The sequence below is a fragment of the Protopterus annectens genome, chromosome 2.part0, assembly GCF_019279795.1.
Source record: "Protopterus annectens isolate FY-2018-M chromosome 2.part0, PAN1.0, whole genome shotgun sequence".
NCBI classification, from domain to species: domain Eukaryota; kingdom Metazoa; phylum Chordata; order Ceratodontiformes; family Protopteridae; genus Protopterus; species Protopterus annectens.
Genome location: NC_056728.1, coordinates 1,241,765,464 through 1,241,782,996, shown reverse-complemented (window position 1 = coordinate 1,241,782,996; position 17,533 = coordinate 1,241,765,464). Strand labels below are relative to the sequence as shown.

The 17,533-nt window shown below is 39.6% G+C and overlaps 1 protein-coding gene across 1 annotated transcript in view; it reads left to right on the top strand.

Moving 5' to 3' along the window:
* Nucleotides 1-17,533, top strand: part of TXK (TXK tyrosine kinase) — a 693,943-nt gene that overhangs the window by 333,847 nt on the left and 342,563 nt on the right. Inside the window, exon 6 of the mRNA XM_044061415.1 lies at nucleotides 4,939-4,993. Within this exon, the coding sequence (XP_043917350.1) occupies nucleotides 4,939-4,993 (55 nt within the window). The remainder of the gene's footprint in view (nucleotides 1-4,938; nucleotides 4,994-17,533) is intronic.

Here is a 17,533-nt window from a genome sequence, read left to right as displayed (position 1 = left end):
GGCTAGACTAATTGCAATGTATCCCACCCATGGATGTCAAAGTAAAACTGGTGCCAAGATTGGATCCAAGATGGACACCAATTACCAGCTTCCTTTAGATGCTGTGCAGAGGTTTAAAAAATGTGGCAGGAAAAATCCTCAGTGACTTGCTGATTTGGAAGGGAGCTGCACCATTCTAAAAACTGTGGTTTACCAACTGTTTGCTAGAATTGTAAATGCTTGGCTCTGTAAGACTTTCCTAAAACTAGCTATGCTGGATAAACATACGAAATGAGCACACTTAGGTTATCTGAAAAAGAAATGTCTTTGAAAAAATTATTATAATAAGTAGTGCCAAGAACATCCATATAGAAAGTATCATTAAAAATGGATTATTTCAAAACTAAAATGATTTTGTATAAGAAAACTGTAACAAATAAATGGTACTTCTTCAAATTATGAAATAGGACCAAAGAGTTCATATAAAGGGCACAGAGACTTCATTGTTAGATACCAATAACAAACTTAAGAGGAGGAGATACAGACTGAATTCTCTTAAAATAGAACATTTAGCTGTTGGACAGGCTGAAGGATTTAGAGAACAGTGAAAGGAAGAACAAGTGGAAAATAAATGGACCACAAGGAAAAGGTAGAGCATAATGGCATGATATATTTCACCCAGATAATTAGCTCTCCTACCAGGCCTAACAGAAATGGAGACTCAGGCACCATCCTTGACAGGATGTTAGTATCCCAGCCTAACCATATCTCAACTTCAGGTATCCTCCTTGACCCTATCAGTGACCACCTACCAGCCTTCACTGACCGGCACCCTTCTCCACTCCAAAAGCAGCATCACTGCATTCAAGCCCGTAACCTCTCTAAGTTCAACCCACACATATTCGCTGACTGTCTACAACTAATTGACTGAACCCCCTTAAAAACCCTGCCCCTCAACAATGCAAATCAATTACTTTAACAAAACCTTTCTGAATCTACTCAACAGCCATGCTCCTCTCCGAACCAAATGAGTCAAATCCAAAATCTCTCCCTGGCTATCAAAAGAAACCAAACAAACCATGCTCCTAAGAGACAAAAAGTGGAAAAATTCCATAATAATAAACTACCTAATATCCTATTTGAATTCAAATAACTCCGTAATACCATAAAAAACTAATAACTAGACATCTCAAATCATACTACACCAAGCTCCAGTCTGAATACTCCACCAACCCCCAAAGATTCTGGAATACTATCTCCTCTCTCATCCATCCTGGTAACAAAGATAACCCTTGCCCTAACCCTATCCTCACCAACCTAGAAACAGCCACATCATTTAACTCCTTCTTTGTGGAGTGTATAGCCAAACTAACCACCACTTTTCCACAAACTACCCAAGCTCATCCACCCCAGCCTCCTCTCTCCCTACTGACAATACACAACAGTCACCCACCTTCAACCCCAACCCTGTCCCCACAAGTCCAATAAAAAAACTCCTCCTCGAGCTAAAGCCATGCTGTATTGCACCAGACAATTTACCCCCATTCTTCCTCAAACTATCTGCCAACAGCATAGCCCTGCCAATCTCCATTGTAATAAACAGATCCATCCAAGAATCCTATATCCCTTCTATTTGGAAACATGCATTCATCATTCCACTCCACAAGAGAGGTAAAAACTATGACACCACCAATTTCAGGCCCATTGCTATCCTCTCCCCACTCTCAAAAATCCTACAAAAATGTATTCGTGCACAACTGATGTCATATCTAACACACGATAACCTCCTTACACCCACCCAACATAGTTTCTGTCCTGGCCATAGTACCATTACTGCCCTTCTGTCCTTCCTCATATCCATCAACCAGGCTCGTGACTCTGGTAAACTAGTATCTGCCCTGTTTCTTGACCTATCCAAAGGTTTTGACACCGTCTCCCACCCCATACTCCTATCTCAACTCTCCTCTCTCAGCCTATATCCCTCTACCTTATCCTGGTTCTCTAGCTACCTCTCTGAAAGACAGCAAGGTGTAAAATGGAAATCTTTACTCTCCGCCTTCTTACACACCCCCACTGGTGTTCCCCAATGATCTGTTCTAGGCCCCCTACTCTTCAACATATTCATCAATAACTTTCACCACACCATCTCCAATACCTCTCTAATTCAATATGCAGATGATTCTACAATCATCTGCACTGCTGACTCCCCATCCAACCTACAAATAAAACGCCAGTCTGTTTTTACTAAAACAGAAACTTGGATGCACAATAACCACCTCACCCTAAATGCAACCAAAACTGAACTAATGATCTTTACTACCTCCATAATCACCTCCATTGACAACACCTCCTTCACTATACTAAGCCAGAATTACACCCCCATTGAAATTGTATCTCGTACAAAGCTGCTTGGTGTCATCACTGATGAACATCTAAAATTCGACATCCATATTCAAACTGCCATCAAAAATTAGGACTTCTGTACCAACATAATCACTACCTCACTCACTCTACCAGAAAGACCTTAGCCTCCTCCTAACTTCTCCCCTCTCTCATATATGGTGCTGCCCTGCTCACCAACCTCCAACTCGGATTACAATCCCAACTGGAATCCTTCTACAATAAAATCAGCGAATTTGCCACCAACTCCAAAATTTCTTCCCATCACTGTCTCTCCCACCAATCCCTACAATGGCTAGAACTGCCTAACTACCTAAATCTTATAAAGCTCACCACAGCCCATAAACTTATCTTCAGGCCATCCAGCTGTCCCGCTTTCGTCCACCACCTTAACCCCCTATATTCCAAACTGCTCACTCCGATCAGAAAACCAAAACCTCCTACGAATCCACAAACCTGCCTGGCCCCCAGGCCACTTTCTGCTATCATAATCCTTTGCCAAACTATAGAACTCACTCCCCCCTCCCTTCGAAATACTGCAAACACCACCAGCTTCAAATCCCTCCTACACTTCTACTTATCCTCTAAATGGATTTGCCCCTGCTCTTCCCCCACATGAGCCCCTCCTCCACCATCTTTTTTCCTGCAGTTACAGGCTCTCCCTATTGACACCCACATACAACTCCTCACTTCTGCTTATTACTTCCATCCTGCCATTCTCTTAACATTCAAGACTCTGCAATTACTGCTGGACTGCTTTTCTACCCTCATTTTTTATCTGCAATTTAAATCTATGTAAATGTTGATATTCTTAAGTCTGGAAATGCATTCAATAAGGAATACCCTGTATAATAGAATTGTTTCCTTACATGGATAATCGCTTACTGTCACTACAACCAAGCTGTAACCAAAGGCATCTCTTCATATGTACTTAATTATATCCTCAGCATGGAGTATATCCTCTACCTGATAGGCATCACTAACATTTTTTCTGCATCCATTATTATTTTGTAAATGCAGAAATCCTACCTCTGTAAATGTTTTATTAAGGTTCAGTCTGCTTACAGAATGTATATCCGCTATCACTACATCTACTCTATATACAAATGTTTATCTCTTCATATTTGTTAATTGTACTCTTAGCATGTGTTATATCTCTGCTTGATATGCATGTTTTTATTGTTAATTGATTTGTTATTGTTAATGGAGCTTTTCTCCCTGAGCCTCCACTGAAAATGGACTCTTCTTGGCCCAGTGGACTTCCTCAGTCATGAAACTGAAATAAATAAATAACTTTCTTAACTACGTGGCTTCCAAATATTACATCCTTTTTGACAGTGACAGAGTATATTGCTCACTTTTGAAAACCCTACAATACCTGAAGATCCTCTAAGATCTATAATGGTAGAATATATTTCATACTTGGACAAGCAATTAATTCTCAAAACTACCTGATCTAACACTACTGTTCATGTATGAAACAACAATAGCAGACTTGACAGTGACTTTTCTATAACATTTTTGTTAGAAGGGGACACCTTTTGACTCTTGGTTTAAACTAATAGAATAGGCAACATCAAATTTCACATTCTTTAGCCTGTCAAACTTGAATTATTTCTGCCTATTGAAACTAGGAGTTTCAACTCCCAGAAAGAAATTGTTTCAAATGTGAAAAAAAAACATAAAAAGGTCACTAATTCTGAAGATTTTTTCTGTAACTATTTTGCTGTGAACGGATATATATGAAAGAGGATAGCAGGAAAAAATACTATCACATCAAAGAAGACAAAGGATAAATAATGCTGCTGGAAGTAAAAAGAAGCAGAAACAGTGACAGGGTTGATATATAGTCAGACTGTGTGTGTTGCCTAAAATTAGGAAAGTCATATGCAATGTCTAAAAAATGGAAAACAATTTGAATTTAACATTTCTGTAATGTTATTTAACTAAAGTTAAATTCTTACAGTCTAAAATAAAGGCAGTATTTACATTTTTTCTGTGAAAGTAAAGCCTGAATAAAACATTTTTATAGAATCTGCATATAGCTAGTGATTCTTCTATAGTGTATTATACATGGCAGCCTAAGATAATACATAGAGTGAAGAAACCAAAAAATGCAGTGTAAACATTATCTGACGGCACTGATAAAACACTTAAAAGACAACATGAGAGAAAGGTATATTATTACCCAAAAGTTATAGCAAGCATTTATTGAACACTTTTGTCTACCAAATAGGACTTAATCAGAATGTTTCCTTTCACAAGACATATTGTTTATGGGAAAAAATCCCAAATTAATTATTTTGCATATTTTTGTTACAAAAGATTTATGCTTTTTCTCATTTACAGTGGTTTATTCTAAAAGCCCATGTTTTTGAATAGAAATAAAAAAAAATGATTACCAGATCACCAAAGCCAAAGTACAGAAAATGATTGTTAGATTTGAAATGGGTAACTTATTATTCAATGTCTACCCACATGAAAAACATTTAGAATAAACCTGCATATTTCATTTTGAAAGATTTAAAATACTAACACTGATGTTTTTATTCTTTTTAGGTGGTACTGTAAAAATTTAACAAGAAGTCAGGCTGAAAACCTACTTCTGCAAGAGGTATAATATATTTATGTTGTTATATAAAGATAATGTATCTCAAGGTATTAGGTAGAAAGCTAGGGCAAATTGTGTGCACTCAAGTCACATAAAAAGTAAGAGGTCATTGTCTAAATGCAGTTCTAACACTTGCTTGCACTTCCTTTCACAATGATCAAACCTTAAAGCCTCTTTTCTGCAAGGTCCAGCATTACAACTGATTCTGGTGCCTAGCACATATTCATTCAGAGCTCATTCTGCTGCCTTGCATGTTATCCTTCATGGCAGTGCTCTGCTACCTTGATTTTTAAATAAAGACTCAGTTTTCATGTCATATTTATGGCCTTGAGTTTATGCATTTTTTTCTAAGGAGTTCCTTCCAGCTCAGCCCTGTACATAGCTCTACAGAGCTTCAAACTCTTTCATATCAACTTTACATCATACATTAAGTAAATATATGCCCAGAGAGTTAAAGCAAATATTGTAAATGCTGTTTTGCAGATATTAAAACAATCTGGCATCCCTCTTCGTAAATGGTTCCACTAGAAATGCAATTGCCTTTGATGGTGGCATCACTGAAATTTGTTTTTTATTAAGAGTAATGGCTTTCTATCTATTGCATTCTCTACCACTTTTAGAATGTACTGTACATATGTTTAGTATCCCACAGTACATCTTGTCAAGAAGTTAAATTTTTTGAAGTTAACTTATATTGCTGAATGAGACATGATGATCAAGCATCTGTCCAAAGAACTACTTTCTATCTTGCATGCAAAGCAAAGTTCTGAACTTCTTCTGCTCCATCTATTTTGCCTTAGACATTAATGTATGGAATGTATGAGTTCTAGGATAAACAAATCTGAAACTCTGCAGTAATCAGCCTGGTTTTTTACAAATGTGTAGTAGTTATTTTGGGGTCAACTAAAAGAGCATAACCATATGCTACCAATAAGCAATTTGCATCATCTTTTTCTTGCTACATCAAGAATTTGATATTATCAGATATGGTGGCCTGAACACTGAAAATGATGTTCAAGGGAATTGTTCATTCTCTGAAGCAAGTGTAAGTAACAAACCCTTGAGGTTAGGTATAACCTCCTTATCACATATAATACCAAACATTACAATTTTTTGATGTAAAATGTTTTATTTTTGCATTTTTGTTTATTGATAGAGGCTAACCTCTGTTTCTTTCTTTCTTGGAGCTGAACATTTATGCAATAACATCAATGAAAGACAGAAACCATAATGTTTCACTACTCAGGTTAATTTATAGAGTACTGTATTTCCATGCTAAATGCAAAAGTAGGGTTTATTACTTCTTAGAAAGACAATTTGTGAATTAGACCTTTCAGGTGAAGCACCTTACATTGACTAAGAGGAAAGAGTAGCAAAATCCTAGTATATTAAGCATCCGCTCTTCTAAAGAAGTAGGCATTTTTGATTACTCAGAATACTTTATGGATGCGTGTAAGTCATCACTCCTACCATGACATAATTTTCTGGTTGTGGTTATTAGAGGAAAACATGAGTAACCAAAAAAAAAAAAAACAATTAAAAAATCAAATAATACAACATAATCTTCATTTTTTTAATCACTTTGATCTTTTAACATGAGAAATATAACTGGAAATTAAATGAATTGTAAAGCAAAGATGTTTCAGAATGTGGCCAATACACTGCCAAACTAATTTGAAGATTCATTTCTATCATTAATGATACATTTAGAACTCTTTAAATTCAAGACACACTGATGTGCTGCTGACCTTGTATAAATCATTAATGTTGTTGTTTTTCTTTCGGCTTTTCCCAGTTAGGGGTCGCCACAGCGGAACTTCGGTCCGCTAATGATTGGCTGTCGATTTTTACGGTGCCAAGGTGCCAGCCCGACGACCAACCTTCAACGAAGGCACGCGCATTCATGCATGTCTTTCGAATGCCACTCGACCGTGGGGAGGACATGCAGACTCCACACAGAAAGCGCTCCAGCCAAGAATCGAACGGGAGAACCTCTTGCTGTGAGGCGACAATGCTACCGCTGCACCACTGTGGCTATCAGATATTAAAAATCGTGGGTCAGTTTGTATTTACATCCTTAAAATGCTTCAGAGATTTGAAAGAATTCAGAAGTCCTATACTAGGAAATTCAGTGCTTATAGTTTATTACTTTTTGGGTGACCTACAGTCATCTAATTTTGATATACTAGAGTTAATACAATGAAGATTTTGCATTTATGGTGGGATTAACATTTAGTCAACATAATCTGGCCATGACAAATAAGTATTTTGGTTCTAGGTAAGGAATTTCAAAGCACACTTTAAAACAAATAATCAAAAAACTTTTTTCGACATAGATGAGTTAAGCTATGGAAATTGCTTCCTGTTTCCATGAAGTTGTAAGAAACATTGCAAGTCTGTAAATCCCAAGTGGATGTATAGTTTGGAAGTAGAGCATTTGAGTCTAATCAACAATTCAGGATAAAATTTCCTTGATGTTCTTTTTGACATCTAGTTTGTCTTGCCAACAGTACTGTACCATTGTAGCAATGAACAGTATTTTAACTATGGTGTTCACGGTGAGATATGTTTATTTTAAATGGTTGCATGTTCACAGAGTTTTGTTGCTGTGGCACAGCCTTTCAAAATTTTAATGAACGTCTCACATGTTTTTTCATTTGACAAGGGTATTGTTAACAGTACATTAGTAGGTATAGAACTCATTGATTTGCTAGATGGTATAACTCATTCCAGGCCTTGGTGTCATCTAGAAAGAACTGCCCTATTAAGAAAATATTTCAAGGTGCAAATCCAGGTGTCATAGTCAGATAGAAAAAAGTGCAATGTACCTGCCATATACATAAGTAAATATCACTTAATGCAGAATCCTGTTTCTTTATGTGACAACCAGTAACTATCATTCAGTGTTATAGCCCTGGTGTACATATAAGTAAATATCACTTAATACAGACTTCTATTTTATTATGTGACAACAGTGACTATGGTTCAGTGTTATAACTTTAGCAACAACCGGGCACATTGTTTTCTGGTAGAGCAAGCATCCAATTTATTGTTTTTTTTTTTACTACCACAATGTTTCTGTGTTATGCAGTCTGTTACAGTTTGTAGTGCAGCCATAGTATTGTCTGATGAGACTCCTGAGCCTAGGTAATGCTGAGACATCCAGACAGACCTAAATCATAAGGTTAAGGGGAGTCAGTTGCAACAGGAGGTACTTTAGCCCCATTACCGGCTAAAAGTTAGATTTCTTCACTTCTAATTGATGAAACCTGGCCAAAGCTTTTGACACAATTCTCCACTCAGGCGTAATAGAAAAGTTAAATAAACTGGGAATAAACCACTGTGCCAGCTTGCTCACAGATAGGATTCAGATAATCAAAATAGGGGCAGTTACTTCCACAAAGACACCATGTCACCAGTGAAGTCCTTGGGTTCTGTGCTGGGACATCTTCTGTTTGACATCTACTTTTTTGAAGTAAAAGCCAGTACCAAAGGGCTTTGTTTGACTAAGTTTGCAGATTAACTTAAGCAAGGAGTAGTCACTGAATCCCCAAATGACTTAGCCATCTTGCAGGAAGTTTTGTCCAAAATAAATAACTGGTTTCAAAATTATGAACTGAAACTAAATACCAAAAAATGCATTATTGTATCCTTTGGGAAATCCTCTACCACAGGGAACTACCACATTGACAAGTTTCACCTAAGTCCTGACCTAGTTGTTCAGGATTTGGGAATTTATGTGGACAGTGACCTAACTTTTGATCAACATGTGGCCATTGTTGTAAGAATGGCCTTCTATATTGCACAGCTTATAAACAAAAGGGGTTGTGTCTAGATCTAGGGATGTCATTGTTCCCCTTTACACAGCCCTCATTAGGTAAGTCATTGAATATAACACCTCTTTTCTTATGTATCCATCCAGACACATGCAACAACTGGAACACCTAGAAGATTACCTTACTAAAGGACACAAGGCATAAACATGTCCTACATATACTTCTAAGGAGATGAGAGAGGCTGTGTTGGATGGCTCACTCAACTCAGGAGTGAACTGCAGGATAAATGAGGGACTAACCAAGCTGGATAGAAGCATTTAATGGGAAAACAGAGTCAAAGAGGTGGAAAGCAGGATTACAGAAGGACTGAAAGTGACCACAGAAATTGAGAAGCAATAAATAAGTATAAGAATTTGACAATGACAGGCAGGTGACTTCATCATTGCAGGCTGGATGAATGTGTTAAATGAAACAGATTCTGACTTTGTGAAACAAGCCCCAGGGAACACATCATCAAAACTTTGTAAACGATAGGATGAATTAAATCAATTCCCAGGGCAATGATGGGTAATATAGTGAACTGAGCCAAAAAAGCAAGCCTCCAAGGTAAGCAATATATTTTTTATAACTACTAAATTACATAGAATATAACTGCAGGAAACTTATGTTTATGGTTGGGAGGGTGGCCTAATGGTTAAGGTGTTTGTCTTACAAACACAAGGTGCAGGGTTTGAGTCTCACAAGGGATAATTGGCTAGGCTTACAATGACTCGCAAGAGCAGCTAGCCTAGTATGAACCTATGAACCTAAGTCTTAGAAAATAAGTATAATTGCTGATGTTACAACTGCGGAGCGTCAAAAGAAATGTATGTGGGGAATAAGAGAAAAGCAAGGGAAAGAACAATCCACTGACAAATACGAAATAAAGGAATGGTGGTGTATAAGTAGCAAAATAAAGAGATGTAAATCTGCAAATAAATAAAAATGTTAGACTATCTTACAAATGAAGCTGGTACACCAAACTGGTGAGCCATAACAGAGAGGGGAGCCCAATAAGTTGGAATGCTGCGGTATAAAAATATTGTGACATCAGTACTGGGTTGACATGCAGTGTATCAGTGTGAGGGACACTGGAAGGGAACAAAAGAAAATGTTTAAAAGTCCATGTCCAAGGCATACACATTTAAGATCCAAAGGCAGGGATTCTGAAGCTGGGGATGTGGAGGAGAGGTCCAAGTGTAGGCAACTGCCAAAAAGCACAATGCTCAGCTTGGGGGGTAGGCCTGATGGATGGAAGCAACAGGAAAATGATGGTGGTCAAAAATAACACGGAAACAATGCATTTAAACATGTAGAACACTGGTGGTTTGTCAAATCCTATTAGAAGACAGAGAACACAGGAAAAGTTAAAGAGGATGGGGGAGACATTGTTCTAGTCAAAGAAGCAAATCTGAAAATTCGAGATGGCAAGAAGATAATATGTTACAACTGCCAAAATGGAAGATTGGACAACAAGGCAGGGTGAAGAAAGAGGGGAGTAAAAATGTATTTTGTAGGGGACCCCAGGCAACTGCAGAGTGAATGATAAAAGTGGAATGGATTATATGGCAGGGAGGGCTGGTAGGTGCATACTGGACAATAGGAAACATATATACTCCAAACAGGAATGAAGAAGGATTCTGCAAGAACCTTCTGCTACATGGCTGCAAACTAGAAGTGGTGGAATTGAAATAATTGGAGGAGACAATACAGAACTGGAAAAATATACATTGTATAGGAGGGAATTTATCAAAAACATGAGACAGGAATTAGCCCAAGGAGTTACGAGGGAGCGTGGTTGGACATATGGAGGGAAGGGTATCCAAATAAGAGGGAATACACATTCATAAGAAACATTTTGGCACAAAGAAGCAGGTTATATGGGTTTTTAGGGAAGGAAAACCTAAGAGAAATGTTGGAAGAGATTCAAATACAAGAAAGGCCTATCAGATCACACAGCGCTTAAGGCAGAAAACAACAAGAAGGGGTGGATGTGGGCCTACTGTAAATGGAAGAAGAATGAGGGCAAGAAAGAACTGCAGGGACTAATAAAGGAGTCAGTATAGGACACTGAAAGACAGAGACAAGCTGCAAGGAAATGAAAGAATCAAGGGCAACTGAAAGGCCGGAGAGAGATAAAGATGTAAAGAAGTCAGCTGAGAGAAATCAAATTAGAAGGGAAACACTACCATCAGAGAAACAAATGAAAACAATAACAATAGAATTAGAAAGTAAAATTGTTATGGAGTAAGAAATTCAACAATGGGACTGGAGTGACTGCTGGTGGATAGTGGGAGAGGTAGGAAAGAAACAGCTAGTCAAGAAATAAAACAAGAAGCAGGCAGAGAGAGAGAGAGAGGTACAAGATAAGGGGATGAGATGGAGAATATGAAGGAGAGATTGAGTTAATCAGGGAAAGATTCAGGGAATACTATGGGTAGATTTAAAAACAACAGGATGAGACAGACAACTCAGAATAGAACTGGGGAAAGAATTTAGAGGAATGTGTACTGGAGGATGAATAAAGAGGCAAGCTGAATGCAGAAGTGACAAGAGATGAGATACAGGAAGCTATACACAAGATGATGGAGTGGAAAGCTGGAGGGCCAAATGGAACCCCTCTGAAGGTTTACAAATGGAGGGATGAGGAAATCTGGATGGTCCTAGAGAAGGAATACAAAAGAATTCAGGCAAAATATCTAAAAGGATGCAGAAGGCCAGGTAACAATGATACCTAAAAGGGGAGGAGAAAGGAAGAAATTATAGGCCTATCCCTTTAAGTAAGGTAGATATCAAAATTTCAACAAAGACACTAGCAGGAAGACTGAATTGGGTATTGCCAAAAATAATATAAGTAGGACAAAAATGGCTTTATTAAGGAAAGGAAGGCAAGGAAAAAAAATTGGCGAGACCTGCTGGAATTTATGCACAGTGAGGAATAGAAGCAGGAAGGGAAAGGTGGGATTCTGCTCTTTGATCTGCAAATGGTCTTTGATATGGTGAGGAGGGAATTCCTATGGAAGACACTGCAGCAAATGTTGGTAGGGAAAGTAACTAGGAGAGAATCCATACAATGGATACAGGGCATATACCAAGACACAGAAATTGAAATACTCATAAATAGAGCAGTATCTCAGGTAACAAGAATAGTGAGGTGGACGAGACAGAGGTACCCACTATCCCCAGGCAAGTTCACACTTGAGATCTAGGAGCTGATAGTAGAATTTAGACATAATATAGCAGTGCTTGAAGAAAAGGAGGGGATAAAATCTTAGTTTATTTTATAAAAGGATGTCTGCACTATAATGTCAGGGGATGTGGCTGTAAGGGAAACCATAAGAGATACATTTGAGAAGTTTAAAAAAATGGTGGGACTCAGGTCCAACAACAAAAAGATAGTGGTCATAAGATTAAGAAAGGGAAGTGGAAGTGGGAATATGTGAAATAAAACTGGCAGAGTTTCCCATGTACTTAGGTCTCTATGTTGCAGACACTGTGTGAATGACAATTGAGAAAAAATAGAGGAAGGCAGAAAAAGGTAGGGATGCTCTCCAGATATGGGATAGAAGACTTGTATATTTCTTGAAAGAATTAGTGCAGCAAGGAGGAGGATGATGATAAAACTATCACTAATCTTCTTCCTCCTAGTAACACACAGATAGACTGACGGACAAAAGGATACAACTACTGCAAAAAGACATAGAGGGCTGGGTCACTACAGGCAATGAGAAAAGAGTCAAGAAGGTAAAAGTAAGAATTAAAACATATATGGCACTGTGCTCCCACATATTCTGATGTATGCACTGACATGTACCATCATTCACTAGAAAGACACGGAGGAGAAGGAAATTAGGCAAAGGAGAGGAAGGGAGAGGAAGACATTGACAAGAATGAACAGCACTCAGAGAACTGGGATACATACAGTGGGGTGAAGGGATCCTTAAAATACTATGGAGAACAGACTGGTAGGGGGAGCTAGAGAAGAAAATGAGGAAATGTAGAGAAGGTCAATAGGTCAGCTCAAGAAAATCTGCTGTGCAGTGAAAAGGATGGTGAGGAAACATTTAAAACAATATAGGAGTTAGGATAGAGATACAGAGTATCAAAAGTCCAGTGACAGAATTACCTGGTACTCAGGGAGACCTGAAAAATAATATTAAAAGGGCAAGAGGAGAAAGCAACAGTCAGGAAAGGAGGAAGAGCAGAACAATAGAGAGGATGGCACTCTGGGTGAAACAGGAGAGGTTAGGCAAAGGCCGAAAGAGATAAATGAAGCATTAATGAAAAGAAGGGATTAAAGAAGAGCGAATGAAAGAATTAGGGAAGGGAAGAAGCAAAATACTGCCAGAAGGCAATCAGGCAGTGAGGCACATGCACAAATTACATAGTCTAGGAAAATCTCAGCTTGAGAATACTGCGGAGATAGTATATAGGTTCACAGGTTCATAGGTAGGGCTATCTGCTCAAAGGCATATATTAGCCCAGCCACATTGTGCGGTATTCACCGCCTCTTTGGTTAGTTCCCTAGGCCCTTGATCTAGCAGCTAGTACCATTGGCCCCTATCTAGTAGAGCTGTTGGTGTGATCCCTGGTGTGAACTTTCTGTTACCCATCCACTCGTCAAGGTTCCTCTTGAAGAGTGATAGCGAGGGGCTCTGTCTTATGTAGATCGGAACCTTGTTCCACAGCAAGGGAAGTCTTTGCGAAGGGAATCTATCCCTCCAGTATGTTCTATTCATTGTTGTGCTGAGGTTTATATCCCTAGAGCGTGTAGCTCGAGTGGATTTGGTTTTGCTAAGATGGAGCATGTTCAACAGTTCTGGGTTGGACATGGCTCTGTATGTCAGACAGAGATCGCCTCTGAGAAGGCGGTATGCAACAGAGAAAAGCCTTAGTTTTTTTTAATCATGCTGCATAGGGCAACTGTTTGAGGCCAGTAATCCTCTTAGTGAGGTACCTCTGTGGTCTCTCCAGCTGCTGGAGATGCCTAGCCAGGTACATTCCAATTGGTGCATTGTACTCAATAATGGGTCTGATGAGGGAAGAGTAGAGGGGCACCATTACATCCTTAGATCTTGATGCGAACCCTTTCGTGATCAGATGGGTAACACAGAAGGATTTTCTAACCACCTTGGCAACATGGTTATCAAAGGAAAGCTGACTATCTACTTGGGTCCCTAGATCCTTTATTACTACTTCAAATTTCAGGGGGTTACCTCCTATGTGGTAGTTTGCGGTTACTCTGTTTTTTCCAAAGGGGATTACTACGCATTTTTTAGCATTTAGCTTGAGACCATGGCTCTGACACCATGCATCAGTCTCATTAAGACCCTTCTGGAGGATATCCATGTCAGCCGGAGACTCTATTATAGCACCCAGTTTGCAGTCATCTGCAAACTTGGTCAGCCACAGCCCTTCAGTGCTTGCCTGTACTTCTGAGAAGTATATGCCAAACAGGAGGGGCCCCAGGACAGAGCCCTGAGGTACACCGCTCGTTACTGGACTGGATTTGGCCATAGATCCCACTACTCTTACTTTGTGGGATCTGTCTGAGAGCCAGTTTGTAATCCATCTTGTGATGTAAGGGTTTATGCCCAGGTTGGTGAGTTTATCAATAATACCTGAATGGAGAATGGTGTCAAATGCTTTAGCAAGGAGAAGGTAAGCCGTGTGTACCTCCTTTTCATTATCAATAGCCTGAATAACTGTCTCAAAGAAGTCCACCAGGTTCAGGAGGCATGATCTGCCCTTAACAAAGCCAAACTGTGTGGGATCAAGTGTTTGGAGATTCCCAATCTCTCCATTTATGAGTTCCATAATGATGCGCCTCATTGCCTTACAGATCAGACTGGTCAGGCTTATTGGTCGGTAGTTCCCAGGGTCGGTTGTGGGCCCACCCTTGTGCAGTGGAACCACCATTTCTGTGTGCCATTCTATGGGCACATATCCTGTCGAGAGGCTGAGACTGAACAGGGTATTCAGATGCGGGGTTAATTCATTTTGGAGCTCATGTATGACACAGCCCGGGACACCATCTGGTCCCATGGAGGCAGTGTTTTTAGCTTTAGATAGAGTCTTATTAACCAATGTATCAGTAATAATTGGACTTACACAATCCCCTGGAATAGTAATAGGCCCTGTATGTGGTGAGGGGGGGGGGATTTGCACTGAACCTGTCAGCCAAGATGTTGGCAATGTCAGTGATGTCAGTGTATTTTGTTCCATTTTGTACTAGCAAAGAACAGACCTGAGCGTTGCCATTTAGGTTTTTGACGTAGCCATAGAAGGCCTTATGGTTATCCTTGGCATCCTTGGCAACTTTCATTTCAAAATTAGCTTTAGTTGACTTGATGAGGGCCCTCAATTTCTTACTAAAGCTGATCAGGGAAGATTTTTCTACTTGATATTTGGCCTTTTTTTGTATAAATCTCCTCCTTTTATTGTATAGTTTGCATATGGCTGGGGTCCACCAGACTGGTTTCTTCTTGCTTGAGGAAGGAGTCTTGGTTTTATTTGGGATAGCACAGTCCATGCAATCCTGAAGATGTATATAAAGTGCCTTGGTGTAGGATTCTGCATCCTGGATATCATTATCCTTCTGCAAGGGAATAGTGAAGCTTTCCACTTCTGACACAAGTAGTTTGAAGTTTGCTTTGGAAAGGTTTTTTACGATGGTTTCTTTGACTGGAAGAGGTGGAGGGGTGAGGATGTATAGGGTTATCAGTTTGTGGTCTGATCTGACCAGAGAGGGAGTGATAACGGGTGTGGTACAATGGGTGCCCATATTTGTGATGACTAAATCCAATATGTTGTCCCCTCTAGTGGGAGAACATACCAGTTGTTCAAGGGCATTTGAATTTATAAATTCTATGAACCACTGGGCATAGGAGTTAGAACTTTGGTAGTTCGCCCAGTCTATACCAGGGTAGTTGAAATCACCCAAAATTATGGTGTTGGGTAGGACCTTTATATTTTCCAATGCCTCACGGAATGCTGAGTGAGCATCTTGGGACATGGTGGGCGATCTATAACAGGCTATGACTTGAAATGTGGTTTTGCCTGCTGATAGTTGTACATGGATGATCTCTGGGGCATCATGCTGTGCCACTAACCTGGAGATGTGGGTATCCTTGATGAATATGGATACACCTCCACCCTTAGTACTGTGATCCGGTAACTGAGGCCAGAAGGTATGATATGAATTGTAACCTGGTAGTGCTGGGGTGCTCTCTGGAGCCTTGAACCAGGTTTCCGTCACTGCACAAACATCGATTTTCTCCATACTGAGGAGTGCCTCGAGTGCGTGCATTTTGAGGTTGAGACTTCTGGTGTTGAGTAGCATTACCCTTAGTTTTTTGTTACCTGTGCTGGTTATGGTGGTTGGTTTGTCCTTTGAGCCTTGCCTAAAAATGGCACTATGGGGATGGCAAGAACCTTGGCCAGTATTTGAAAGCCTAGGGGTGACAGGTGCAAACCATCTCTGGCGAAACAGTGAAGCTTGTCTATCATGTCATCCCAGGCAGACAGACACTGGATCCCCTTAGAATGACACCAGAAGCTTAGCCAATTGTTGAAATTGGTCATTTTTGTCTTTGTATTGTGGTATCATTCTAGGTGAAGGTAGTATGCTACTCAAGGTCAGGGTCATACCAGCTTGGGCTACATGATCAGAGAGCTACTCGATGTCTCTTTTCTTGTAGTCCAGGGAGGTAGGTCTTAGATCATTCACACCAACATGTACAATGACAGCATCATACTTGTACTTGTTCTGGAGTGACCTAAGTGCCGGTGTTATGTGGCGGATCCTAGCACCTGACAGGCAGCTGACAGTAACCTTCTCCTTGTTCAGCCTGGTGAGCGGAAAATCTGTGTGCCTTACTATAGAGTCTCTTATTTCTACCGTGTTGGGTATGGTGTTTTGCCTTAGGGGCTGTCGTGAGGCACACTGCTGAGGTGAATTATGTGTTTTCTGGCTTGTGTTTGGAGGTGCAGGTTGCTTGCTTGTCTGCTTTGGAGGGCACTGTTTCTTTTTCAGATTGGTACCTAGTGCCTCCGAATATGTTTTTGTGTATTTATGTGTATGATTATCTGTATGTATATAACCTCTATGAGACTGGTAAAAGAATTCAAAATGGAGAATAATATGTGGTGGAGGTATCAGGAATAAGAGACAGGAATGATGCACATGTTCTGGTACCATGAGTGGGCACAAGAGGTCTGCAAACAGGCAACAAAGATTTGGCGAGATATATTTCAAAAGGAAGCAAAGCATACTTGGAAATTCTTTATGTGGGACATAAAGAAAGAGGACAGCATCAGTAAAGAAAGGGAAATGAATACTATCTGCTGTGTAATGAAGTCAAAAACATCATCACTCAAAACTGGAAATGGAGAAAAACGGTGCAAGATCTTGAATCCATAGGTTCTTAGGTACCTACTATGCCCTTGATCTGTTAGGATCTTAATAAGCTTAGTCTTATATTCCATGGTAATTTTTAAGATGTGGAAAAGTTGGCAGAAACTAACTAGAATGGAGAGTGAAGGACAGAGATCACTTAGTTAATCAGGGGGAACTAAGAACATTCAGGAGACTGTAACACAGCAGTTGGAACTAGGAGAAACTGGTACAGAAGGGCAAATGTTTATAAACATACAAGTGTGAAACTTCTGATAGGTAAAATAAATGAAGTAACTCAGAAAAGACAAGTGGAAGTACCCTAAATGTTGT